This window comes from Kryptolebias marmoratus, linkage group LG11, assembly GCF_001649575.2.
Source record: "Kryptolebias marmoratus isolate JLee-2015 linkage group LG11, ASM164957v2, whole genome shotgun sequence".
NCBI classification, from domain to species: Eukaryota; Metazoa; Chordata; class Actinopteri; order Cyprinodontiformes; family Rivulidae; genus Kryptolebias; species Kryptolebias marmoratus.
Genome location: NC_051440.1, coordinates 20,537,058 through 20,564,915, shown reverse-complemented (window position 1 = coordinate 20,564,915; position 27,858 = coordinate 20,537,058). Strand labels below are relative to the sequence as shown.

General features: G+C 39.4%; 1 protein-coding gene across 1 annotated transcript; it reads right to left on the bottom strand.

Annotated features, from left to right (window-relative positions):
- Positions 1–1,581: 1,581 nt before the first annotated feature.
- Positions 1,582–27,357, bottom strand: LOC108237556 (cyclic nucleotide-gated cation channel beta-1). The gene is made up of 38 exons (XM_017419068.3): positions 26,696–27,357; positions 24,581–24,653; positions 24,479–24,500; positions 24,361–24,406; positions 24,184–24,280; positions 23,376–23,395; positions 23,181–23,292; positions 22,325–22,349; positions 22,115–22,211; positions 21,906–22,009; positions 21,601–21,664; positions 20,608–20,683; positions 20,465–20,489; positions 17,047–17,338; positions 15,742–15,891; positions 15,616–15,666; positions 13,568–13,635; positions 13,296–13,471; positions 12,895–12,925; positions 10,400–10,589; positions 10,118–10,132; positions 9,305–9,340; positions 9,001–9,099; positions 8,747–8,901; positions 7,785–7,976; positions 7,083–7,291; positions 6,945–6,995; positions 6,772–6,858; positions 6,479–6,543; positions 6,267–6,389; positions 5,950–6,091; positions 5,690–5,849; positions 4,842–4,939; positions 4,641–4,724; positions 4,412–4,530; positions 4,179–4,325; positions 3,811–4,009; positions 1,582–2,625 (listed from the first exon to the last, which is right to left on the bottom strand). The coding sequence occupies exons 2-38, from the start codon at positions 24,650–24,652 to the stop codon at positions 2,389–2,391; spliced, it is 3,936 nt and encodes a 1,311-aa protein (XP_017274557.1). The 5' UTR covers position 24,653; positions 26,696–27,357; the 3' UTR covers positions 1,582–2,388.
- Between the last annotated feature and the right edge of the window lie 501 nt (positions 27,358–27,858).

Genomic DNA, 27,858 nt, shown 5'->3' with positions numbered 1-27,858 from the left:
CCAACTTCCAGTTTCTGTCTACTTTTAAAACTAGGCTTCAGGCTTTCCTTCTTGATAAATCCTGTAGTTAGAGTTAGGTTTCCTGAGGTATCCTTTAGTTCTGCTGCTATAGGCTCAGACTGCTGGAGGACAAACTGACCTCATTTCCTCACTCTGCTGCTGTCTTTATTCTCTGCTCTCCATCTATCAATAACTTGTTTTTCTTACCATAGAAACCACAGCTGGATCAGCCATTCTGTGTCTGTCTGCGTCTCTTTCCTGTACTGAACACAATCTCTGTAAACCTTTACACGTGAAGCTCTTTCCTTGTTTTTCTTTTCATGGAAAGGGTTCTAATCATGATTAAAAAAAAAGAATAAAAAACAGTCAAATCTAAACTTATAATATGATTTTATTGTATTTTATTTTCAGTGTTTAGAAAGAAACTAAATTAGTGTCAATAAAATGAATGTTTACATGGCTGTTCCTCGAAGATTTCATTAAAAATAAAATTAATGAACAGACTGGAATCTACTTAAGTATTTTTCCAAACCTCGTTTTTGTTGATTTAGTTTGTAAATTTGTAAAATAAATTACAGTTTCACTTCTTTTTTAAGGACTCTCTCATCTTTTTCAACTGGACTCACACAGACCTTGACCTTTTTTATGTTTTAGTCCTTATAAATAAAAAAAAAAGCTGTTGTGATCACCACAAACACAGATATTTTACTGACGCCACAGATTTTTCTCAGAACCCAGGAAGTGGTCGTCACCTTCATGACGGGATGCTTAAAACAATTTAAAGGAAATTACTTCTCTATTCATCTGCTTATCTATAACACATTTCTACCTGTAATTAATAAAGTTACAAAACCAAATCAGTTATTTGCTGATTAGTTGTCTAGCTCAGAACATAGAATTCATTTATTACAAAATAATAATTTGTTTGTTTGGAAATGTATAAAACTTGTTAAGGTACCAGTTTACAATAAAGGGTTTATTAATGATTAATAAATAACTTATTCATGAGTGTGTAAAGCATTAACAATCATTTATAAAACATGTTCATACGTCAAAGGAGGCTCACTGTTTGGTAAGCTCATAATCTGTACTTTTATTCATTCAGGTAATTTTTTGTGTTTTATAATTGTTTTTCATACAGTTGGTAATGCTGTAAAAACTCAAGATGAACGTATTTAAAAAGCATTAATAAATCATTAATAAAGAGGCCCTTATTCAAAATTACAAACAGTTCAAACTCAATTATCTAATAAAAACAAAAACATTAAATCATTTCTAATTTAATTCAAATTAAACATCTGCTTGTTCAGTTTAAATGTACTAGTACTTTAAAATTCTCATTTTATTATCGTCAAAACTCCAACACTGGAAAAAATAAGAAATAAGAGTCCTGTTTAATGAAGACGTCTCAGAGAGTTGGCTGTTTTAACCCCAAACCTCATTCTGTCCTAAATCAGAAGAAGTGCGTGGGAACGTTTCCTTCACAAACCTGCGGCTTCCTGTTCAGTTCTGCTGTCGTTATTTATGGTTTGACCTACATTTAAAGGTCACGGCACGGTCTTGAGGTCTGTCGCTTCCAGCTGAGGTATGCTAAAAAGTTTTTATTTAAATAAAATTTACAGTCGACAGGGATGAGTTTGCTCACAGAGGCTTGACCATATAAGGGCAATCTACTTCCTACTACAGACTGCTGGCAGTAAGTTTAGCTGGTTTGCTTTTATACATTATGGACAAAATATACAACTTACTAAACACAAACACGACAAATTTAACATTTCCTGTACGCTTCTACCTCTTCTGATTTCACATTATTAATTTAAAATCAATTGGAGAAACATGGTTGCTCTAAAATTCCCAGAGAAATGGATTCACATATTTGTACAAAACACACATTAAAGACGGCATGAGCGTAAAAATATCGAAAAGTAAAAATATAAAGAAATGTTAATAAATAAATTGGTCAACTATGAACAGCTTATATATGTTTTAGTGTGCACAATCCTGTGTAGAGGTTAGATAATGTACAAGTTATATATTTATACACAAAAAACACTCAAAAAAGACTGATATTTATAATAAAAGTCTGGTTGTCTAACACCGAGCTGCTAAAACACAATATATCTACAGAACAACAGCCTAACGTACCGACACAAGACAGAAATAAGGCCAGTCGTTCAATCAGGATCACAAAAGAATCTGTAAACATTTAGGAAACAACAACAAAAACATTAGCTTATGTTGGAAGCTGCAGAAGGAAATGTGTTTCTGTAAAGGACTGATTTGAGTCACCTTTTTATCTGCTTTGATTATTTAGGAGACAAACCTTCTGATTGTCCTGAAGTACAAGTTCTGGATTAAATTTCCTCCAGAATCTTTATTTTTTTTAAATCACCCCAAGTTCTCTTTGCTCTCCCCTCCTTCGTCCCGCTCTTCCTCACCAACGTCCTCCTTTTCGATCGTGTCGCTGTGGATCGCCGCGGGCGGGGGCCCCTGGGGGCCGCGGCACCGAGACGCCGAGCGGAGAGTCGTGGCGCCCGCAGAGACGGACGACAGCGAGTCCATGTCCCCGTCAGGTCCGCAGCTGGGCGCCGGAGACGCAGGGCGCACGGAGGGGGACGTGAACGGCTGGAGGAGGAGAAGAAGAAGAAGAAGAAGAAGTGAACGTGAACAGCAACTTCATCCATGTTCTTTAACTTTTCAAACTTAGGTTAAGAAAAAAAAAAGAAGGTAACTCTGAATGTACTTTTGTTTTCCAGTGTTTTATCTTTCTGAACACTTTGAGCTTTTTTAGCCGCTCAGATATCAGCGTGTTCAGCTCATTCAGCAGATAAGGGCATTACTTTAGGTATTTTTGTAAGTTTTTATACTTTTCAAAGTATTTAACTTTATTTAGAAACACTTTCCTCACAGAAACACAAGGAGACCTATTCAGATCCTTCAGAAACATTGTTCTTTTTGAAATCTGCTTCAAGAAACTTGTTCCTCTTTTTAAATTATTGTAACTCTTAGCAGCCTTTAGCTCATGTTTTGCAACTTTTGTTACTTTGAACTTTTAGCTGGTTGTTCGCCACAAAGTCAGTATTTTGCTCTTTTTACCTGTTCGCTAGTCTTTAGCTCTTTTTTAGGTTTCTTTTTTTCTCTTTATTTTCGAACAGACAAAATAAGCCAGGAAAATAAATTTAAAAAATATATTTATGTAATTAAAACAAATTGTCTTGCCCAATCGACATGCAATCTTACATTATCTGTTCGAAAAGAAGCAGGTAGAAGATACAAGATCTTATATTTTCCTGCCCCTCTCATCCTCATCAACTTATAAACATTTGAATCTCCAAACACCAAATAAACTTAAATTATTTTCACATTACATGACACTTAAATCTCACATTCTCATCTTTAAATATACAATTATTTAAACATTTTATAACATCAATAGCATTATTGGTCTTTGAACCAATAAGCTCCTTTTAAGTTTCTTTTAGGTTTCAGATGGTGTTTTTTTTTCATTTAGCTTTAACGACTCAGTTTTAGCATCTTCAGAAGAATTTCAACAGAGTCGCTGAACGTTTACACCGGATTTTCACAGAAAACGCAGTTTCTCTCGTTGTTTTTACTGTTTAACCTCAAAAAACAAGCATGGGCAGAAGGAGAACATGGATGACTGACTTGAGGAGTTTCAATTAGCTGACAAACTAATTTGACAGCAAGATTAAAATGTTTTATTGAGAAGTAAAATGAATTTCTCATTAACGTAATCACAACAATCAGACTGGAGCGTGAAACTCCACCGTGTGCAAACGTAGTGTTCACCTGCAATGTGATGCTGGACTTGTTGGTCTTCTCCTTGACTTTAGCCAGAACCCCTTTAAGTCCGGTTGATTTCTCGCTCGCCTCCAGTGCTGCTCGGAGTAGTTTGGGAGTCTCCGGCCTGAGAGGTGCTGCTGGCGCCTGAGGGGATTCCTTAACCTCTTCTTTGGCTTCAGGCTTCTTCCCTTTGTTCAGCATCTTCCTGCAGTTGAGAAAGGGACACAAATCAGTCTAAAAAATGTTGTAGTAACTAAATAAATACAGGCAGGTGCTGTTTCAGCACTGCACAGAAAACCCTTTGAATGTAAACGTCACTGACAGAGGAGAAACGGAGCAGAAAGTGCAATAATATAACGTCATCCATGTTCAACCTGGCTTTCTTGCGGAGCAGCTTCTTAGACTCAGGGTAATGGACCAAGATCTCGTTCAGGTCTTTTTTGTCCAGGATGAACAGATTGGCAAAGCCATGCGCGATCACATTGGCTGTGCGCCGGTTAACTCCACCGACTGCAAGCAAGCTGCAAAGGTGAGAAGATCGTGGTTAGTGGTTTTCTCCCAAACGCACATCAACTGTGTCGTTGTGTACATCACCACAGACCCTTACCTTATCTCCCCAAAGACTGATCCTGCCCTGAGGGTGGCGAACACCGTCCTCCCGTCAGGTCCTCCAACCACCTGCACCTCCCCTGCTTTTATGATGTACATCTCTCGACCTACCTCACCCTGAGCGGGACAAAAAAAACGGAGGCAGAACGAGAACAAAAGATAACAACGGTTAAAAAACACAGACGTTCACAAACTTCACAGCCAAGCTTTTCACACAAACAGTCTACCTTTTTGCAGACATAATCACCAGGCAGGTAGACAACAGAACGTAGGCTTTTGAGCATGTCAAAAATCATTTGTCTGTCACAACCCTGTCAAGCAAAAAGACAGTTCCTCAGTTCCTTCTGACCCCAGGTTTATTTTTAGATTAAAGGCACTGAATGTAGGATTATCACTCATACTGTGGTCACATCTTCAAGATATTTTACCTGAAAAAGAGGGACTTTGCTCACAATGGAGTAGTTGACGTCTACAGCGATGTCCAGGCGCATTTTATCCGGCAGCTGAGTCAGAAGTTCCTGCTCATCTGGTTTTCAGACAGCAGAAAATAAGGAGAAAAGTTGAAGCCACCGCCCAAAATTACAACTTTGTAATAATCTAAACTAATAAAAAATGCCTGCATCTTGATGTATGACCTGTATAAGAGCAGCTGTCAGTAGCTCATCGCCATGGTAACCACACACCTTTGTCTGTCACTCCTTGACTACCAGGTCAATGAGAGGCAGACAGAAGCGGACTGAAAACTAAGCCTCAAACAAACAGCCGCCGTGCAAAAACTAAAAGTCGCATCTCAGAAATTCTTGAGTTTTAAAAGTTTTAAAGAGAATATTTTAAGCTAAATAACTGGGTCTACAGAAGCTTGGCTGTGCGATCTCTGTACTGTGGGGTGATCTGAGAGGAAACTGTAAATGTTGTAGCAGTGAGGGACACAGCAGGTGAAGGAAGACAAAAACATCTACATTTTGATGTATAAATTATACATGTAGACATTTTAAAAGTCAGCGTGACGCCATCAACAGTCAGCTGAATCTCAAAAATCGTAAAACTTAAACCGTGGTTGTGCAAAAACCGTAACAGATATGAAAATGAGAGTTCAGACGTGTGAAGTCTAACTTTCTGTGACCCGATTACACTTTGAGTGATGTCTCTCCTGTGAAATATGTCTGAGATCCAGAGCTCCAAAGAGAGCTGTGTCTTCTCCCCTGTGTCGCCAAAACCCTGTTGATCCCCATTATTTTCTTTTCGAGCAGTTCTTTGCAAAGTCGTAGCACCTTACCCAGCATGCCTTGTGACTGCCAGGTGTAGTTGTACCAGGTCTTGACTCGGTTCTGGACATCTTTAGGGATGCGGTAGGATGTCATGTATTTAATGGTGTTGTCCATACAGGTGCGGTAGTAGGTCTGAGCTGCTGTGGCTGCGCCGACCACGTCCCGCATCTGACGGACGGATTTAAACAGATTCGTTTGCTTCTTTAAAACGTGACACAAGGATAAAACAGGAGGTTTAGGCTGTGCTTCAATGAACTCCTTCATTTACCTGTCCAATCATGATTGAGAAGGCAAAGACTCCAACGAAATAGTTGATGAGCTGGAAGACGATCTCGAACAGGGAGGTGGGGTCCGGCAGACCTCCGATCGTGATCAGAGTTTTAACGGCGAAGTAGTAACATCGGATATAACTGAACGGAGAGAAAAACAGAGCAGCTTCACAACAGAAGTAAAAATAAAGCAACTGGGAGGTGATTTGAGTGATCCCAACGCTGCAGTTCTTTTACTTAAATTGATATCTCTGATGTAAAAAGTTGATATTAAAGTTCTGTTAAAATTTATCCCTTTAAATGCAGCTGCACCGACCCGTTTCCATCTCCATTGTAGACCCACTGGGTCGCTCCCAGTCCGATGTAGGTGGAGGCCCAGTGGTAGAGACAGGCGTTGCAGTGAAGACAGTAGAGAAGATACGTGGTGGTACGGATCACCCTGAAACACAGAACACGATGCTTCTACTCACACTGAAACATTTCTCAAATGTCTGAGAAAGAGGTTAAAGAAGGCGCACAGAAACTGACCTGTAAATATAGGCTTTGGTCAAGATGGCCTCCAGACGCTCGTTGAACTCAAAGAAGGAGTTGATCTGCAGATGGAGAGGATAAACAAATAAGACATGGAGTTTGGAGTTTCAGAACTGATTAGAAAAAAGACGCAGATTTACTTTTTATCTGCTCGAGTTATCATTTTTCTTTATTGTTTTTTATCGGTACATGTCCGTGCACGGCTCACCACCTTTGATACACGAATGCCGGTGGTCTAAAAGATGAATTGTTAGAGCAGGATGGTCGAATGAGCAACAAATGAGTCTCACCTTCAGCAGCCTGGGTAAACGAAGCAGAGGGTTGATGCCAGTTTTGAAATAAAAGAGCTCCAAGGGAACGAGGCTGGCTACGTCAAACTGAAAAATAATCCCCCAGTCAGTGTGTGCAGAGGACACAAGGCAGTCGAAGATATAAGAACTTTAATCATTTCTGTTTTATTTACCTTGAAGCGTTTGGTTTTCATGTAGTTCTTTCTCATCTCTTTTTTGTCACTCTGTAATAAAAAACAGATTCAGGCGTATTATCGTTTTCTTCATTATACAATAATGGAGATTATGTGTTTAAAGTGGTTCTCACTCACCACTATGTCACCTCCACGGACAAACTGCAGGCGGGGCTGAAAGACGGAGATGTCCAAGATGTAGATGAGGTCGCACAAGTAGTCGGTCAGCAGCCAGTAGTAAATGTTATCTGGCGTTTGGTAGGGGAAGGCCCAGCGGACCGGGATGAACCACACGTTCCAGTTCCAGGCCAGAGACACCAAGAACATCCACAGGACGTACATCAAGTCTGAGGAGAGGAAGGCGCATGAAAGAATGAAGGTGAGGCAGGAACGGATTAGGTAGAAATAAAATCATAGGAAAAGGACAGGGGATCAGAGTGAGAGTCTGGAGAGCGACTGCTGTCATAAACTACAAACAAATGTCTGATGGGAGTAGGAGCGCAACAAATAGGTGATTTCTGAGATGCATTATTAAGCAAAATCCTCTAAGTTTGGAGCTTGGAGCTACGGCGACAACAGAAAACTGTTTGACTCACAAAATCCTGATTTATAGAAGGTGTCACTGATGGAAAAAAGGGTTAGAAAGCATGAAACAGGGAAAGCACAAGAGTACAATCACTTTACTCAAACCTGAGAACATGTCAACAATATTTCATGTGTTTAACTCCTTTGAGGACTAAAAGAAACCAAGCAAATATGTTTGTCAGGTTTTGAGTAATTTGAGTGAAGAAGCTTTAGCTCGGAGCAGAAGGTGGTGGCGGGCATCCGGGGGGTTCTCACTGGTGAAGGGGTCGATGCTGGCGGGGAAGCGGAGGTGCGCGCAGGCTCGTATCCAACGGGGAGTTTTCACCTTGCAGCAGCGTTTGGACATCTCCCTCTCCTCCTCACTCTCTACTCCTCCTTCTCCTCCATCTGATGCTGGCACACCCTTCTCCTCCCCATCAGCTTCAGGAGCTGGAGGCTGAGGAGGAGCTGAGAATAAAACAGGGAGGAAGGAGCAGCTAATTAGAGATTAAAGTTGAGAGGTTCTACGAACAGATATATCTGATTTATTACAAAAGGAGAGGACAGCAGAGCTGCTTTTCTACACAGAAGTAATATTCCAAGGGCTCTTTTCTATTATATTACTTTTATTTTGTGGAAAGTACATGTTTTCCATGGCCAGCATTCCTTATTTTATTTAGTATGCTGACCAAATCTTGTAAAACCATCGGCCCGTTCTCATGAAATTTTATTTAAGAATCATTTGAAGGCAACTCATTAGGGTTTTAATTGTTGAGCTTTTCCTTCAGTTTGCCTAATAGTTTTTTTTTTTTTTTGCATATGCAGAATTCGCAAAACTACATAACAAAAAAGTCCACAACAAGAGAAGGTAGGTTGTCTTAAATAAAACACATATCCTATATCATATAACTGGCCTGAAATGGATCATTGGTAGATCATGTTGGTACTGGGAAGAGCTAATTCCTGCATAAAGGACCGTCTCAGCATTTTATCCCTAATTAGAAGACAAAGCAGAATTTGGTTTAAATATGGAGGAGATAAAACTGAGTATTTAAGACAGAAATTGATAAAAAAATAATATTTTTATTGGGGAAAAAAGTGTTTTAAGCGTTGTAAGTCTAATCCAACAATCCACAAATGAAAGAAGTTGTAAATAAGCATGACGTTGGCTCTTTAACTGAATTGTGTTCGATTTTCTTGACTGAGAGGTGGTAAACGAAAAGCTAAGCTGAGCTTACAGGTGATGATGCTCTCCTCGTCCGAGCTGTCCGGGTCGATGAGTTTCTCCTTGGCCTTCTCCGTCCTCTCTTTGAACATCCGGACCAGCTCCTGAAGACGCTCATTCACCACAGCACTGGTCTGACTGGCGGCGGAGGCTGGACGCTCTCTGAGACTTAAAAACCAAGGTGAGAAATAAGATTAGCTGACGGCCATATTTACGAAGGTAATTTAATAGTTCTTAATGGCGTGTGCGTTCGTGTGGAGAACTCACACGTCCTCTGAGCTGTGCAGGCTTGACTGACTGGGCCAGGCTCTGACGGGGATGCTCAGCTCTTCATCATCATCTTCACTTTGAGAATGCAGCTGCCTGCTGTTAAAGTTGAGGAGATGCAGCAACATTATTAGTAAACTCTATAACAGGGGTTTCTTGGTGACAAACGACTTCGAGATGCCGAGAGATATTTGTAAATTTGTTAAATGGAAACAATTTCATGACAACATGAATCTTGAACAATTTAGACCTAAAATGTGGAAGAGTCACATTAACTGGACGTATAATTGGATGAGCATCTTACATCTTTGTCCAGACGGTCCTACGGTTCCTCCCGACACTGTCGTAAAAGGTCGGATCGGGGTTTGTGAATGTGTCAGAGGGGAAAACTTGGTGTTAATCCAAGAAAAAACACTTCACAAGCAAAGGATGAACCAACCACGGCACTCCAGCAGGCAGGAGACACAGTGATGATACAAGGTAGAGATGCATTTGTTTATTGACTTTTGCTACATGATGAAACAAGTGTACAAGCACAAAACCATGAAAACGTGAAGCGACACACGTTACAACGAATAAACACAAAATAAACACAAAACAATGAGCACTGATTGTCTTTCCAACTAAATAAAGAAACACAATAACTTATAAGAGTCTGTGTTCTGCATTAACCTGAAGTGGTGGTGAGACCTTTGCATCTCTTTTATTTAAAACAGGATAATCGACAAACTGAACACATGGTTTCTGCAGGACACAAAGACACAAACTACGACGACACTTCCACAGACACTGGAAAGACAAACAGAGAGACGACGGACAGCAGAGGGCGGTGCAGGATGTTTTAAATCACAGTGTGAAGCGTTTTACTCCAAAATAATAACTGGTAATAAAACATGGAAACATGTTTCATAAAGACTTGTTTTGCCGCTGAAGGTTTGATTTTTTTTTCTTCTTTTGGATCAAAACGCTTCACTTGCAGAAAAGGATTCTACTTTTCACTTCTGTCATGAACTGCAATGTCATGAAAACATGTTTGTTAATCAAGATCTATGTAATTTACTGAACAGATCACAGGTAATTCTCGTGGAAGCCTAAACAACACGTGTAGTTTTCTTACTCTTTGTCTCCTTTACTGTAAATGCAAAGCATGTGGAAAGAAAAAAAATAAATTAAAAATGGTTTAGTGCAGATCCAGATAAACTGCACTTTTATTGACTTTTAGTCAATTTAACATATAGTTTGAACATTTTTTTCCAGTGCATCTCCTTTGAAAATGCTCAGATTCTACAGGAAGGTTAAAGTTTTATATCTGCTCCACCAAACGTTTGATTTGTTCGCTGCCCATCTTAAGTTGAAGGCTAAGTTTCTGTGATTTGTTGCTAAAGCGCCCGTTTCTCACCTCTGCCGGCCTCCTGATGGGGTCACAGGGACGGTGAGGGTTGTAAGCTTGGGGTCCTGAGGGGTGAGGCTTTGGGACGCGTCGCTCTTCTCCTCGCCACCTCCTCCTCCTCCTGCTGCTGCTGCTCCCCCTCTTTCATGATCAACATCTTCTACGTTTACAGCCGGGCGGAGGCTGATGCTGGAGCTCTCTGGGGGGTGTGACAAAGTGCATTTGTTTCCATTTATTACAGGGTGGGCGATGCCACACGCAGCACGTTAGTCAGATCTGGAACAAAACTGAGGCTCGTTTTCTTTTTTTGTTTTTTATGTGAAGCAATGCGAGGGTGAAATCAGGTCCCAAGCAGAAGCAGGACAGGAGACAGATTAAGCAGGAACTACACCGAGCTAATGCAAGACGATCCATCTGAGAACTAGGCCGTCCTGATCGTTAAAGACTAGATTACTCATCTGTCAAGCCTTTCAGTCGTACTTATCTGGCGTCATGACACACTGGCACACATGTTTCAGCAGTAAACTAATAAACTTCTTATCCAAGCTATGAGGAAAACCTGGGGCCGTATTCTCCTGTTTGGTTGGGATCTGAATCTTACGGCAGCCCCAAAACCAAAAACACAGTCAAGCTTTAGAAGATAGTTTTAAAATAAACACAACAGTGAAACAAAAACACGTTTCTCAAGCTACAGCTCCAACTCCAACAAAATCAGGATGTTGTGTAAAACCTGAATAAAAACAGAATGTAATGATTTAGTGTGATACGATGGAACTAAGAAACTGTACTATTTTATGACGGCATTACGGGTTTCTAATATTGACTTTCAACCTCAGAGACTTTTCCAGACTCTTCAAATCTTCAGATATTATGAAATATAGATGATGGGAATTTCAGTCTTATTAAGTTCCCATTGACGAACACTATTTTAAATTGTTCTACTTTTTTAGGTGCAGTTTTCTGTCCATCTTTACGCTCAGTCCTCTCACTGACCTGCTGCTAATTAACCTAATTAATTATAAAAAGCTCCTCCGGCTGTTTCTTATTCTCATCACTTACTTTTAAGGCCTTTTGTTGCCCCTGTCCCAATTATTTTTTTTTAGATGTATTGCTGCCATAAAATTCAAAAATATCTTTTTTTTAAACGATACAATTTCTTAGTTTCATATTTAATATGTTTACTATATTCAATTATAAAGAAAATGTGGGTTTATGAAACATGCAAATCATTGCATTTTGTTATTATTTACATTTTACAAAACATCCTAACTTTTTCAGAATTAGGGAAATGACAAACTGAGGACAACAATTACACACAAATCTCCACACTCACAACACAAACAAGCTGCTAGTGGTCATTTCATCTGAAATACTGATGGGAAATACTTCCTATTACCTGATAATCTCTGTACACGAACGATGAGACAACTAATTAGGACTGAGTTCAGTTACGATCAAGGGACGTCGTAATGGAGGACAGTTAATTGTCACTAACACTGATTCACCTGCAGGTCTTACTGACGAACAGTCTGAGTCGTCTTCGATGAAGAACGCCGGGTTAGTGAGACCGGACAGCTGCCGGGGAAGGGAGGTGAGCTGCTTCGAAGGCGGGCTGACGATGGGCGGCAGCCGAGGGTAGGATGGCACGTTGGGCAAATCAAGGGTGCTACCGCTAGGTGAGGACGGAGACGGGGAGCGGGACCGCAGGTGAGAGCGATGAGGGGGAGGAAGAGGTGGGTGTCGCACAAACTGGTTGAGTTCTACATCCTGCTGGTTCTTGTCTTGCATCTGTTTTTGTTGTTGTTGTTGTTTCTTAGGCATCTTGTGGCATTAGGGTGTTGAGGCGGTTCCGGACGTTTTGGAAGTACTGCTGAGTTCGGCTGGGAAACTGGGAGAGCTTCTGAGGGATACTGGAAAAGCTCCGAGAAAGACTCGCCAGACCGGGGCCTTCCGACCCCTCTGACCCTTTAGGCAGCAGCTCAGTGAGGGTTTGGGCGATGTTCCTCGGGACCTGGGTGAGCCTGATTTGTGAGAACTCTTGGCGTAACTCGGGGGGCAGGGAGGGTAAGTGCTTAGCAATTTCAGAGACTTGGGTTGGTAGCTTGGGAATTTTGGGAGGAGAGATGCCGTTCTCTTTGAAGAACGCGTTGATGTTGCCAAAGCACTCGGAGGTGGGAGGAAAGCGCATCAGGCACCTCTTAAATGCATCACAGCTGACTGGAGCTACAGAGGAAACAGGTTGACAGGCAGGTTAGTCAGGGGAGAATAGGAGCCGGGTGGGAAATGGACAAAACTGACAATAAAACAACAATGCAGTTTGTCCAAATAAAACTTAATAGAAGGTTAGAAAATAATGATGCAGGCAGTCTGCAGATTTCAGAAAGCCGTCTAGGATGGCATTCAATTAAACAAAGAAGTGCACACTTCTGTCAGACACTCGTTTACAAGAGGAATATATCAAACCTCATCACTATCATGAAGATAATCAGAAGAACAACACATACCACCACAGCCATCATCAGCATCCTCTTCCTCCTATAATAAAAAAACACATGAAAAGCAAGATACTCAGGATAAAAAATGTGGTAAACATGAGCTTTTCTTTTTAAAAAAGCATATTTTTTCTTAAACTTGACAAACTAAGAAGTCCAAAATGAATTGGGTGAGAGGAAATATTACTAAAAAACCTCCCTAACGTGTATAACTTAGTGTAAGAAAAGTTAGTTGTGAGCTTCTTTGATTTTGTCTTTTAGAGACATAGTAGACAGAACCAAATATTAACAATAACCATAATTAAATGCAACATAATCATCAATCAAAGTTTATAATATGTGATTCTAATGCAGTGCTCCTTATGCTCACAGGGTGACACTTCATTAATAAACATGAAGCATATGGATTTTACTTTTCCACTAGTCTTGTCGGTGTTAGAGACCGGACCGCTGTCTGCTTTCTGGGGCTGCTCGGTCACCGGCTGAGCCTCCTCAGGTTCTTGTTCTGGTCCTGGTTCTTCTGGTTCAAGACTTGGAGGTGGAGGGGAGGAGGTCTCTTCTGGAGCGTCCTCCTGCTCTGGCTCAGGATCTGTTCGAAGGTTAAACTTCATGCGACTGACTGCAGAAGCTTAAAGCGTTGCTCTGACATGATGTCTGAAACTAATGTTTTAAAACTGTTCCCTACCCGGTTCTTGGATAGCCGGCTCCTCGGTCTCCACGTTCTGCCCGTCCTGAGGTGGAGTTTCTTCCTTTCTGCAGGACAGAACAGATCAGGCGTTTAAAAGGTCACTCAGATTGGCGTCCACATGTTTAGACATCCCATTACTTTATTCACATCAGGTCCCAATCAGCCCAAACAGCAAACAGAAATTAAAAATGGTCTTTGATGGCTAATATTCAGCTGGTAAAGACTCCTGTGATACTTAAACGGAGGAAAACTACTAAAGGTTAGGGGTGTGGAGCATGGAAGGAAAATATAGAGTAAACCAAGGCAGCTGGAAATGATCTAGCTGGTTAATTTTGGGTTAATTGGAAGAAAAAATCTCCCACAACTATATTGATGGAGAGAGGAACAAAAAAAAAAGAAAACTGTACAATTTGCTGGCATATTTAAAGTTTACTCATTAAGGTAAATGATGTAATAAATTGTATTTCATAAACATAGAAAAAGTGTCTCTGAGAGTAATTTTACAATAAACTAGAGTAGTATCCAGAATACATTTTCATTTTGTAATCCACAATTTAAAACATACTCACAGAACTATGTTTAAACTGATGTTAAGATGTAAAAATGCATATTATAGATATGTTGCTGCACATTAATGGCGACAAAATAAAAAATGTTTCTGAACAAAACCCAGATTACATCCATCTAACTCGTTTTCTATGCTGTTAGCATAAATTCACCCACTTGTTGACATATTTTTCTCCCACATAAGGTTCACTAATTACCTCCTTACTTCTGAATACTTTAGCTAAGTTAATAGATAAGTCAAACTGGTCCGTTTCGTGTCATATTTAGCATCATTATTTGGCGTTATTCAGTAAAATACTCACTTTCTCCGTCAAATCACGCGATAATTATTAAAAGTCCCGACTCGAAACGTCAGCGAGCGTTAGCAGGAAAAAACCAGAGGCAAAAACCGGTTCTGGTATTTGTATAAATGTCATAAAACCGATAAAAAACACAATAAAAACAAAGCATCGTCGTGTTTCTGCCCCTACGACGTGAGGCAGCGGCTGCAGGTGCGCGCCCCGTTACCGTGGCAACCGCTGAGCGGAGGGGTGAGGGGGAGGAGCGAAGAGGTCAGCTGTTGTCAAGGGAAGCTGCGGTTGCTATGGAGCCGTGATGTCATGCCGCTGAGGCAGAGCTCCGGGGAGTCACTCTTCTCGGATTTAATCCAGTTTAAAAGCAACTAAAAGTGTATTTTTCTCCTCTCTTTTCTTATACTTCATTATAACACTCCACTACAAAAGTTCTATTAAAAAACAGGAAGTAAACTTTAAGTAATTTAGTTATCAGGGAGTTAATTAAAAATTTAAAAAACACTTTTCAGGAGTGGTTCCTAACTCTGAATCAACAAACTTTAATTGTTGTTTTTCTGTGCACTAAGTGATGGTACATAATGATTGGCCTTTTTAACTTTTACTGCACCATTTAAAGTTTGTATTTCCCTAATTATTATGTTGTATGTTTTTGCTATTTTACTATTTTTGCAAACAGTGTTTTTTTTATTACCTTTTAAAATAATTCTAAAAACTTATAATAGGAAAACACGAGGATTATGTTGTACTGAAGTGTTTTAGGAGTGCAAATAATCTGCAGAACAGATGATTATTTACATGTTTCAGAGAGTATTTACAGTACTTTATCTCTGTGTGTTTTTCTTTTTGTTTTTCTGCTGCCTTATAGTGTAGACTCTGATCACATTATTATAGATGATACTTAAAAAGTCAAGTCCAAATAAAGCATCACAATTCACCACATTAAAAGCTGCTTTGTGTTTGTGTCTTAGTAGTAATTTAGTGGCTGATTCTGGATTTAGGGCTTAATAAAAGCAACTAAATGTGTTTTCCTGGGCTAAAACATGTCCAGAATGCAAACATTTCATTATTAAACAAGTTATTTGAATAATTTGAGAGTCTAGAGCTCTGTTTAGAAAAGATACAAGGCACAGAGCGGTACAAAGATGGGATGTGTGGACAGAAGAGGTTAAAAATGTAGATTCTTACTTTGTGGCGTCCATCTCCTCCACTTTGTTCTCTTCTTCTGTCACTGGTAACCTGCAGCCACAGCATCCCAGGTTTTACACACAGGCTTTGTCCAAATAAACGCAAACAGAGACGATGTGTTCTCACTCGTCTTCAGGCTCCTCCAGCAGCTCCTGGCTCTCCAGTGACAGTTTGATGGAGGTCCCCTCGGTGGCCATCTGCCTGACGGCCATCTCTGCCGTCTGCCGGGCCACCTCTTCGGCCAGACGGGTCATTTCCATCCTCTCCTGCAGCAGCCTGAGGGCACACGGGGCAAGCTGATGTGGCCGAGCAGCAAAGTTAGCATCAGCTAAAGAAGTCATGTTTTCTGACAAAACAGCAGTGTGAATGCTGAGCGCTGAGTGACTCCACTGAGAGCTGAACGAGCAGAACACAAGCTAAATGCTAACAGCAACAGAGCAGTAGCTAGATCTAAAAGCAGCAAGGCAATAGCTAAAAATGATGTCATCAACTGCTACAGCTAAAATGAAGAATTTTATTGCTAAAATTAACGAAACAGCAGCTAAAAGTAGCAATCTAAAAGGAGTAGGATGGCAGCTAAAAGCTAAAAGAAGCAGAACAGTAGCTAAAAGTAGCAAAACTGGAGTTCAACGCTAACAGTAACAGAACAGTAGCTAAAAGCTAAAAATAGCAGAACTGTAGTTAAAAGCCAAAAATAGCAAAATACTAGCTAAATGCTAACAGGAGCAGAACAGTAGCTAAAAGCTAAAAATAGCAAAATACTATATAAAGCTTTAAGAGGGAGATCAGTAGCTAAAATCGAAAAGAAGCAAAACAGAAGCTAACAGTAACAAAGTAGAAGCTAAAAGCTAAAAATGTCAAAATGGTAGCTAAAAGTAGCCAAATAGGAGCTTCAAGCTAACAGTAACAGAGCAGTAACTAAAAGCTAAAGGTAGCATAAGAAGACAAAAATTAACCAAGTTTGTTGGAACTGATTTCAAAGAGAGAAAAGTTTTTGAAGGAATTAAAAAGATCTCGTTTTATTTCTGTTATGGTCAGTTTTTAAGTTTAAAATTTTGTAAAAAGTATAAAAGTCCCAAAAGCAACAAGTCATCGCACCCTGTTTCCAACTGAGCTGATTTTTTGGGGGGTATATAAACAGTTAAAATAGAACACAGTATCCAGAAGTAAAAAAAGTTAGTTTTTCCTCATGTGGTCATGAATATAAACATTCATTTCTGTTAGTTTTGGTCAAAGTTGCAAAGACCTGCATGCAGCCCCGGAGCCACAGGTTGGAGAACCCTGAAGTTAGAGCTTTTATAGCTGGGTCCATTGTTGTGGTCAGACTGAAGTCTCTCAGATACTCTTGTTTTAGATCATTTTGATAATTATCATTTAATACTTCAGACTTTCAGACAATAAGCTCTGTAGTTTTGTTTCCACCTGTCTTACCGCTCCTCCATAGTGGCCAAAGCCACATCTTCGGCCTCCTTCTTGATGCTTTCGATGAATGGCGTCCAGCGGCCCGTCTGGGTCTCAGCGTCTTCCTGAGATATCTTCGTCACGCTCTCTGACGCCGGAGCCTCGTCGTTCCCATGTCTGGGCTGGGTCTCTTCCTGTCGTTGCTGCATCGTGATTGGCTGCGGACTCAGGGAAACTTTGACGTGATCCTCACATTTCTGGTGGCCCTCGCCATCAGACTCCACGTCCTCCAGCACCATGTCTGGTTTGAGTTTGGATGAAGCTGAGAGATGGGGGATGATGGTCAGCTTATGTGAAGGAAATTGGGGGAACATGGCAAACTGGGGGATTCATTTAATCTTTAAACTCACATGACCAAACAGAAGGGTTAATGGAGCAATAAGGCAGTTTTAGGGGTCAACTTTATTAATTAGCACATCTTAATTTTATTGTAAACAACCGAGTGGCATGTATTTACAGCAACAAATGAAAAGTAAATGGTAGTAAGTGTGTACAATTATTGAGTAAGTAGTTGAAAATATTTAATTGGAAAATTTACTCTTCATCTTTAGAGTGAATGAAACATAACTTTTACAAAGTAGCACTAAACATCTTTTTTTTTGTTCTTTGAGAAACATTTAATCACCAGTTAGACCGCTTTATTTGATCAGTTTAATTGTTTTAATTCTCTGCAGCTGTGATCACCAGTTCCTGGAGGCAAAACAAATAAATTTTCTTTATTTCTTTGCCTTTTTGTAAGTGGGTTTATCAATTTTTTGTCAGACAATGAAGTGAAACGATCGTTACTTTGCGTTTTTTTACTTGCAAAACAAGCAGTGAAGTGTTTGGTTGTGTTGCTCTTCATTAGTGAGGATTTCTTTTCCTTCTTCTGTTTTTTAAAAAATATCCTTCTGAAAGATGTAGTAGTTTTGTTTTTTTGTGTGTCTTTTAGTTTTGGTGATGAGTTGACATAAAGAACCAGGCGAGAGTAGATAAAAGCATGCCATTACTATTTTTTTTTAATCAGTTAATTTTCTTAAGATTATAAATAATACAGCAAACCTAACAACATATTTGACTGAGATTAAAATCAAACACAATGTAAACAGGTTCACACTCTGTGCTTTTATTTTTCTGGCACTGGACAAACATTAAAGTGTTGATGTTTTTACTACATTCTCTGGATGACAAATTTCTTCTCTGGGCTTTTGAAATGAAGGAACTAAACCCCACCGCTACTTGAGCGGATCAATCAACTTTTCTTTCATTTGTTTTATTCAACTGCATTTAAATCTGTGGAATGGTTCAGTGGACCCTGAACCATAAGCTGCACGTTTGTTCCCCTGCTGTCAATTAAAGGCTTAAAATGTTCCCCAAAAAATGGCTTTTAAGGAACCTCGTCTCACCTGAATCAAGTGAAGACGTCTTTCTTTACTCAAAAAAGCTTCTTAAGGACTTACAGATCAAACTTTAATAACATTTTTTCTCTACAATAAATCAGGTATGAATTCAGACATTAGTTACACTCTGATCTCATACAACACAATAACAAATTAGCTGCCACTTAAAGGGGTAGTTCAGTCATCTTTAAAGTGACGTTCTGACCAATTGTTATCAGTAGTTGTTAGTTTTTCAGTCATAGACCACAGAGTATGAAGAAAGAAAGTTTTTCAGGCTTATTAAAGAACTCTTTCTCTGGTGTGAAAAGCATTAGCTGATATTAAACCTATACATCTTTGCACGACACAGTTTGTTTAGTTTGCAGCTGTTTTCTCAACCAAACGACGTCTGTGTTACTATGAGAATACATCCATACACACCGTCCATCTGCACTCCAAGTAAACGTGGACTTTTAGCGTTTTTCTGTACTCAATGATCTATAACTGATGTCCGATGGCTGATAAGGTATTAACTATTAATAACTATAAGACAGAACATTACTTCAAAGATGACTGGACTACCCCTTTAATCATTATTTCAAAAAATACGAATGCTGAGAAAGATTTTATACTGGAAACTGTGACGTTTGACTTTGAGAATAATTTATAATCTTTCTTCTTTTGTCAGGCTACTGATCGTTTTCTGTCAAAAACAGTGGACCTTATAGCAACTTAAAGCACAGGAAATAAGCATAGTTTATGCCACAAGATGTTCATGAAATCTACTGCAATTACCAAACGTAACCAGAAAATGTGCAAATTAGAATTACAAACAAAAACAAGCACGTCCATGCTAAAAGTAATGCAGTGCATGCTCTAGTTTTGTTGTTACGGAGCGAGTTTAAGATATTCTACAGCTGCCTGAAACCTCTGAGCTGAGCCCACACTGAAACGTGTTTATTAGCATCTATCTGTAGGAACCGGAGCGTCCCCCAGCCGTCTCCTCCTGCTGTTCAAGGGGCTCGCAGCAACTTCCCCCCTGAAACAGAAGGAGAAGAGGGACTGAGTTAGGCTCCGACCGTCCGACCAAAACAGCTCTTCAAAAACTATGAGGGGGAAAAAAACAAGATGGTGCAAAAAAATAACAACACGTATGAAATATTTTACAAGCTCAGCACAACTGGAGCTCCTCCAGCAGGAGAAAAATGTCCCTGATTGTCTTTTTAAAAAACGTGTCCTTATTGAACCGCCACTGAAAGGCGACAACAATGTTTCGTATCTCACAGTGAACCGGTGGATGGATTTTAATGAAGCTCCCAGAAAGTAATCAATAGGTGAACGTCTACAACTGATTCTTTTTGAACTCAACCTGATTCAAGATGGCCGTCACAGGAAACTGACCTCAGGAAGCACAGAAGAAATGGCTCCAGCTCAGTCAGTTTTACAAATATTGAGCTAAAGTTTAATGTGGTAGTAGCTGAGACTGATGTGCCACACATATTAATGTCTGCCAAAAGATCTAATTCAACGTTTAGGATTTAATTATTAAATATACCTCCACTATAGATTAGGTTTTTGAATTCAAGATGGCCTCCACAACCAACTGACCTCATAAAATGCAAAAAGATTGCCATAATTCAGTCAATTTTGCAGATATTGCAATAAAATTTGGCGCAGTTGTAGCTGAGATCATCATTAGCCAGCGCAACAATGGCTATAACTCAGTCAATTTTACAAATATTGAGTTAAAATTTGGTGTGGTAGTAGCTGAGAGTCATTCACAACACATACTCTGAGTGTGACATCTTGTGATATTGCATAGAATTGCACTCATTGTTATAACTTAAAGGTTTAAACTAAATGGTTGCAGCTTTGACATTTCTCAAGATGATCTCAGTCTAAAACTCTGGCATGAATGTTGGCATTCTTTTAAAAATAAATAGATAAACAAAATTGATCAATTTCACTGAACTGTGGCAAGAAATTAATTGTAATTCAGATTAAAAATCAGGAAAGAGCCTCAAACTCACCTTTCTGTAGGACTTCAGTTGGACCCTAAAAAAATGAAAAAGATAAATTAATATGAGTCTCCACATGTAAAGAAAACATAACAGAGTAACATGATAAGACCAAAAAAAAAAGCCTTTAGAGGACAGTTTATGGTATAAATTACCTCGGCATCATCTTTAGGTGGAACAACAAGCTGAGGCATCTTCAAACCCAGTCCTGACACGAACCAGTCCACCACACTGAGGACAGAAAACACAACGAGCTCAACAATATAAACTTACCCATCTTTATTCTAGGCAGTGGAAAGTTACCACAGTGAGAAAACACAACTTTACTAAGTTTTAATGTCTCAAGTGACCAAGAAGTGGATAAATGTAGTAAAATTTACCAAACAGAGTCGGTTCTGACCAAATATCATTATCATTATTGTAGCTAAATTATGTTATGGTCAATTTGATGCTTTAACCTTTAGAAACAGGAACCATTTTGCACTTAGATTTCATATTTTCAAAGAATATATATATATATATATATATATATATATATATATATATAAAACCATATAACTTTATTTGCCAAAACAAACGCCTAGTGCTTATAATCAAATAACAATGTTTGACAATTAAAATCTAAATAAAGACCGCTCTCGAGAGCTTGTCAAACTGTGAGCTTGCTTCAGTGCATGAACAGTGTTTTATAAATGATTGGTTTAAGGAATGGTTACAATCTCATTAATCACCTATTTATTAGAACATTAATAAATCCTTTGTAAAGGGGCTCTTATTGTGAAGGGGTACCCTTTAACTCAAACAGAGATGAGGGCAGCACTGAAATCCATCATGTTGGACTATTTCTTTAATGCCAAATTAAAATATACAGACTTCAGTGTCTCTTTATCCTAATCTGTTTCCAAAAGAAGTAAATCTGTGACCTTAAAGCACTTTTATTTGTGTGTAAATCTCAATATATGTTAAAAATATGTGAATTTCCCCTCGTTTCTGTGAAATTACTGTGGGTTAAAACCGTCTAATACTCCAGGGGTGATAACTGTTTCAGGGCTCAAAGTTGGTTTGTGAAAATCACAGGGGGAGAGGCAGAAAGGTTCAATAAAAACTCAGACTTGTTTTGTTTTGTTCAGTAAAATCTAAAAACACACCCAGAGGCCTTCCCGTCAGTATCCAGAGAGATCCCACTGAGAGATTCAGGTGGTGGAGACAGAACTGCAGAGACAAAAGGGACAAAACACACAAAAAAAACCCAACGTGAGCGCCGAATGATTAATGAAATTAGCTGAAGAAGCTGAATCTGAGCTGTTAAAACTAAAAGAAGCAGAACTCTGGCTGAAAGTAGCAAAAACTAAATGTAACAAAGCACTAACAAACTAACAAAATGATAGAAAAAGGCTAAAAGTGTCTAACTACAGTAAAATGTAGAAAAAGACTATCAGTGGTGGATTGTTACTTTTATCGATGGAAGAACGGGTGGCTTTGGGGGCCGGTTCTGAGGGCACGGCACCAGGGGGCATCACTGGCTGAGGGATTATCTGCTTGATCCAGTTCTTCACTCTGCAGGAAAGGAGGAGAGACGTCACAGGCTTTAAACCGTTAACTCTCTCTTCCTCGTGCTCTATTTGCACGAGGAAGAGGAGCTGTGAAGGTGTTCGCCCTCACCTGGGTGTAAACTGAGAGGATAATGTCTCCTCCTCCTCCGGCCCCTCGTCTTCTGAAACCACCTCCACCACGGGGATGTGTGGGAGAGGATCATGATCTGAACACACAACCCAGCAGGTACAGGACTTAACCGTGAGCTGCGTTCTGTCAAACTTACATTTACTGATATTTATCACCAGTCGTTGTGAAAACAGTATTCATGAAGCATACCTGGCATTGTTGCTACATCGTACACCTGCAACGGCACAAAACATACATTAAAAGTCAAATAAATACAGATTTTTTTGTGACTTTAATCATAGAGTCTGGTTTGCAATGCAGTAAAATGAACAAAAGGCTTTAACCTGGATAAACTGCCCCTTTAACCTTAATCCCTGCACTTGATTAGTCTAATAAGTCTGACAGGAAGTTTCCGGTTGCTGCAGTTTAACAGCTCACAGGTCAAAGAAATCTTTTTTTAACCAAAATAAATTCTTCATTTATTCATTTTATTATTTATTAACCTTGATTTAAACAAGAGAGACCTGGCACAGAGTGGCACACAAACGCTACAAAACATAAAAACCACAGTTATCACAACACAGTTAAGGTAAAACTACCAAACTAACTAATAACTACCAAATCTGCTAAAACATTTAGCCTCGTTTAAACACAGAGAGCAGCTTTTCCTGCAGCTGATTCCAGCCTGAAGGAGCAGCGAACCGGACGGATGTTTTTTGCTATAATCTGTACAAACATTTGGTACAGTTAATGAAATTAAATCATTAGGAGGCAGAGAACGACCTCCAGAGGACTTCTTAGATGAGGATTGAGGACTTTTTAATGAAACTTTCAGGAAATAATCACCGGACGGACGTCTAGAGCCGATTAACATGAGCCAACACAGAGACGTCCATAAGTCAGTCCATGAGACAGACACTGAGCTTGACTGAGCCGTGGTGGTAGCTGAGAGTCATCCACAACACATTATGTTATTTTAAAGCTTTGAACCAAACGGATAAAGATTTCCCGTTACCTTGGGAATGCTGGGCCTTTCATGATTTGTTTACCTGCGAGTGTCTCTCACCTCTGTGTGTTCTTCTTGGGTGTTCTTGGTGTTGTTAGCTTCTCTGTATTTGTCATCCGGCTGAGGCAGAACTTTGGTCAGACCCTGAGTGACCCAGCCGATTACTCCGGACCTGAGAGAGGAAGAGCTGTGAAAACACCCGCAGCTCCTCAAGCGCCGAGATAAATATTCACCAGAAGCAGAAAGATGCGGTACCTTTCTCCATCCTCTCCCGACTGGGACATTTTAAAAAAAAAAGGAGAAAAGATTGAGGAGAAAATTTAGGAAAATTGGAATAATTGATTAGAAATATATTGTGCAAAAGTATTAAACCACCCCTCAGTCCTTTATATGTTGTTTCCAAGGAGCCAGAGTTTGTTGTAATCTTTTAAAGTTCTCCTAATCAGTAGTTCTTCAAGCTTTCTGAAGGTTTTTCTTTAAACTTTAGTTGCTTTTTCACTCAATTTCTGTCCAGTCCTCATGTCAGATCGTGCAGTGTACGTTTAAAGACATATGAGGAAAGAGGACAAAATAAAAGGTGTCAGTACTAAAAGTACTGCTTAAAGCAGATGAACAGTGTATGAAAGTCTTTTTTTTTTAAATGCAAAAAATCCAGCAAAGATCTGAGACAGAACTTAAAAGATGAATCATCCTTCAGCTGGGAATCACATTTTTGGTGTTAAAACACATTTTGTGACAGTTAACTTGTTTTTTAATAGATTTGACTAAAAAATGGACCAAGTTTTGTCTTTGTGACAGGCTGCTGGTAACAAAGTGCCTAAAGATCCCATTTAAAATCAGTTCTTGGGTAAAGTGTTTGTAAACACAACATGTTTTTTGTGTTAAAGCCCGTTTTTTATGCCTAAATTATCCATATGTTAGCATTAGGAAGCCTAATAAATAGACTTTTCTCTGAAACTGATCAAGTATTGGACCTGAAATGAGTGAAAAAGCAGACAAAGTCCGAAGAAAAGGCTTTGAAAGGCCTGAAAAATGATTCCTTTCGTCCTGAGGTTTTGCTCACCCTGCCGTCTGAGTTGGTCCTGCCGAGCAGAGGGGATCCAGGAGGCTGCGGCAGGGCGCTGACAAACCCGTTGGACAGCCAGCTGATCACTCCGGCACTGAGGAGGTCAGCAGATGTCAGCTTCAAACACACAATCACTGACAGACGTCAGGAAGCTCGAACAAAAACACGTTTTACCCATTCTCCAAAACGTCTTCTGTCTTTTTCAGTGGGGCGCCCTTCGCTGTAAGAAACATAATAAATACATAAACACAGATCTAAATGAGGGACGTATAGTGTTGTAAAGGATTCTCACCCTCGTTGTTCTTTACAGGCTCCTGTGAGGTAGAAAAAAACCCATAAAAATGAAATAAAACCCCAGAGAAATGTCATACTGTGTGTTTATGTGTTATCTTACAGCAGCGGCGGTCTTGGCAGCTTCAGTAGTTTCTGCAGGTTGAGGAACCACTTTCACCACCCAGTTAAACATCCTGCAGGGACAGAGTCAGCCTCTTAAAAAGCTCTTTGCAAAAGATATAATATCTATATATGATGGTGACATTTTCCCTCATTAAAGGAGAGACTTCATGTGTTTGTTGAAGAGCTCAAAACTGGACCAAGTGAAGCCTGTTGAAGAACATTTAACCGTTTAAACAGCGAAGGCGGACGATAATGAATTTGCTGAGCGTGTGTCAGTGCCTGTCTGTCAGCAAAATATCTCACGGACCACGGGAGGAATTTTAATGAAGCTTGCAGACAGTAATCATTGGATGCTCGTTTATAACTGACCTCCAAAGACACAAAAACGTCTCTAACCCTGTGAATTTTACAGATGTTGAGACAGAATCCGGTGTGGTAGTAGCTGAGACTGATCCCCAGCAGGTATACTGAGCACTAACAGACTGAGCGAGATCTTTGGTTCAAATTATGCCATTACCTATTTGAAGGCGACATCTACAACTGATAACCAGATTCAAGATGGCCGCTGCAGTTTTCATTTACAGATACGGAGCTAAAGTTTGATGTGGTAGTAGCTGAGAGTCATTCTACATGAACTCTGAGTGGAACGTCTCAAGATTTTCCTTTTTTTTTCAGTGTTTTTGCCAACTCATTTCTCAACATTAAATGATCCCAATCTAACACTCTGGCGTGAAAGACGACCTGCTTGGCCTGCTGAATTCTACTTTTAAGTATTTTTTTTAATTTTCTAAATGTCTCAATAAGCTTCCCAGTCTTGTAACACACAACATAGATCATGATGGGAGTGCAGCCGTCCACACACTGACTGCAAAGGTTGGTTTCCATCCTGAAAGCCGAGGTTTAACTCTGTTCAGGTAGCAGAACATCATAAGCTGATTTACCGCGAGGCTCCGCAGGTGGCAGAGATTTCAGTCGGTCATCTTTACTGAGAGAGACGGAAACATCAACCACCGAACCTAAAGAGGACACTTTAACAGACAGACATGTCTTAAATGTTTATATTGTCCCCCTGCAGCTTCATCCAACCACAGCAGACTGATCCATTGGCCTATTTTTATGTTTTTATCATGTTTTACTGCTCTTTTACTTGTAATAATAGAATTTTATATTTGATTTTTAAGAAGATTGTGTTTATTCTTTTGTCGTTTGGTTTAATTGACCAACATCAGTTGCTTTTGAATGAGCTACATGAATAAAAATAACCGTTTCTGCATGACAAAATGTTTAAAAATCATATTGTGAACGTTTAACCTCTTTCATTATTTTTAACCAAGCACATCCGTTAAACCTGACTGCAAACATCACATCTTTAAAAGCACCACGAGCAGAGAGAAGATTCATGAAGAGAAAGTGACCAAAAGGAGTGAAGATATTTAAGTTATTTGATCGATTTTTCTGATTAAACTGATATTTTCTATATTAAGTATGTTTTACGAAGACATAAAACCAAAACAACCATTTGTAAAGTCACACTGTGTTGATAAAAACTAAATCTATTTCATTCTACGTCATTATATTAATCAATTAAAGTTAGAACAAACAGTCTGGCAGACATTTTGAGATAAAACTTGTTTTAAAAAGTGTTTAAACTCCTGATGATTCCTGATTTTCTGTCCACCAGCAGAGATCAGAGGAGCCTCCCGTTGGGCTAATCTCAAATTCACAGATTAAATCGTAAAGACTTGCCCCCCCCCCCCAAAAAAAAAAAAATCTACAGTTTATTTTACAAACTTATTTAGTTTTTGACATGTTCTCACCCTACATGACTTCATTCACTATACAAATACAACAGAAATGGAAAAACAATCTAATTTTTCTGCTTTCTGAGAGCTCGTTTGTGCAGTTTTAGACGGTTTCTGTCAAAACAGACAGTTCACACTCTCACCACAGAAAGCTACAAATAATAACAGCCATAAACATCTATATTTTCTGTACGAAACCCTGTAATTCTGCAGCATCTTCACCTGCAGCCCTGAACCAAAAGCTGACATCAGTGGCTTCAGATGAGCAGGCACTGAGCATAAATCTGTGCATGAAGCTTGTTTTTGCTTACCTGCGTGTCTACAGGTGGCTCTGCATGCCGGTGGTGCAGAGATCCAGAGTGCGACACAGACCGGCTCAGGTTTCCACAGCGTCTGCCTGGAGCTAACGGGATTAACCAGCACCTGAAGGTCACGGCACAATCCTGCGCTGCCAGCGACCACAGATTAACATTAAAGGAATGTGTTCTGAAAACTGATGTTTCTCTGATGTCTTAAAGTCAACTTTATTGTTACTGAGCATCTACATCTTTAATGTGGTGCTTATCATCATGCAGGCCTGTTTCTCAGGCTTACTGAACGTTTGAAAACTATTTTCTCTTCTCAGTGTGTACCCAACAGGGTGGTGCTTAGCTACCTAAATCCAATCTTTTTTAACATTATTATTATTATTAACACAAACAATAATCGGAGAAAAACTGAAAGCAAGGCAAAGTCTGCAGAGGGCTCAGATGATCTACAATCACAGCCCCGATGGAAAAAAGACAAATAAAGTTTAAATAAGAGTTTGAACCAAAAAGAATAAAAGTGCAGCGAGAAGCTGAGAGCTAACGGACTTTATTAAAGTTAAAACAAGCAGAACAGAACCTAAATTAGCAAAACCTGAGCTGAAAACTAAAAGAAGCAAAACAGCAGCTAATTACCTAAAAGCTAAAAGTTAAAATGAGCAAATTTAGAGCTAAAAGCTAATATAAAAGCTAGTATCTAAAAGGTAAAATTAGCAAGGCAGAAGCTTAAAGCTAAAAAGAGGATAATAAAACAAAAGCAGAGCAAGTTTGCTAAAGCAGATAAAAAAAAAAAAAATTTGAAGGAATTGAAGAGATCTTGATATTTTTCTAAATTAATTACAGTTATAAATACTAAAATTCAGACCAACTATTTTGACACATGAACGGTTAAAAAAGCACAAACTGTGTGGAAGCAGTTTGACGGCAAAAATCCTAAACTATAAACAGGAAAACAACGGTGTGAATTCTGTTACTCATCCTTAAAATGTGTCTTAAATCTATGGGAATGGGAGCCAAAATGAAACTGATCTGAGTTCAGTGACTCTAATGAACGAACCTGAACTTCTGATGAGTGTCTCAGGGTTCAGTTCTTGGCTTTCTGCTTTTTTATGTTAACACTCGCTCCCATAGTTTTATTCTTATGTACCATATTAGCTTTCATTTTACTC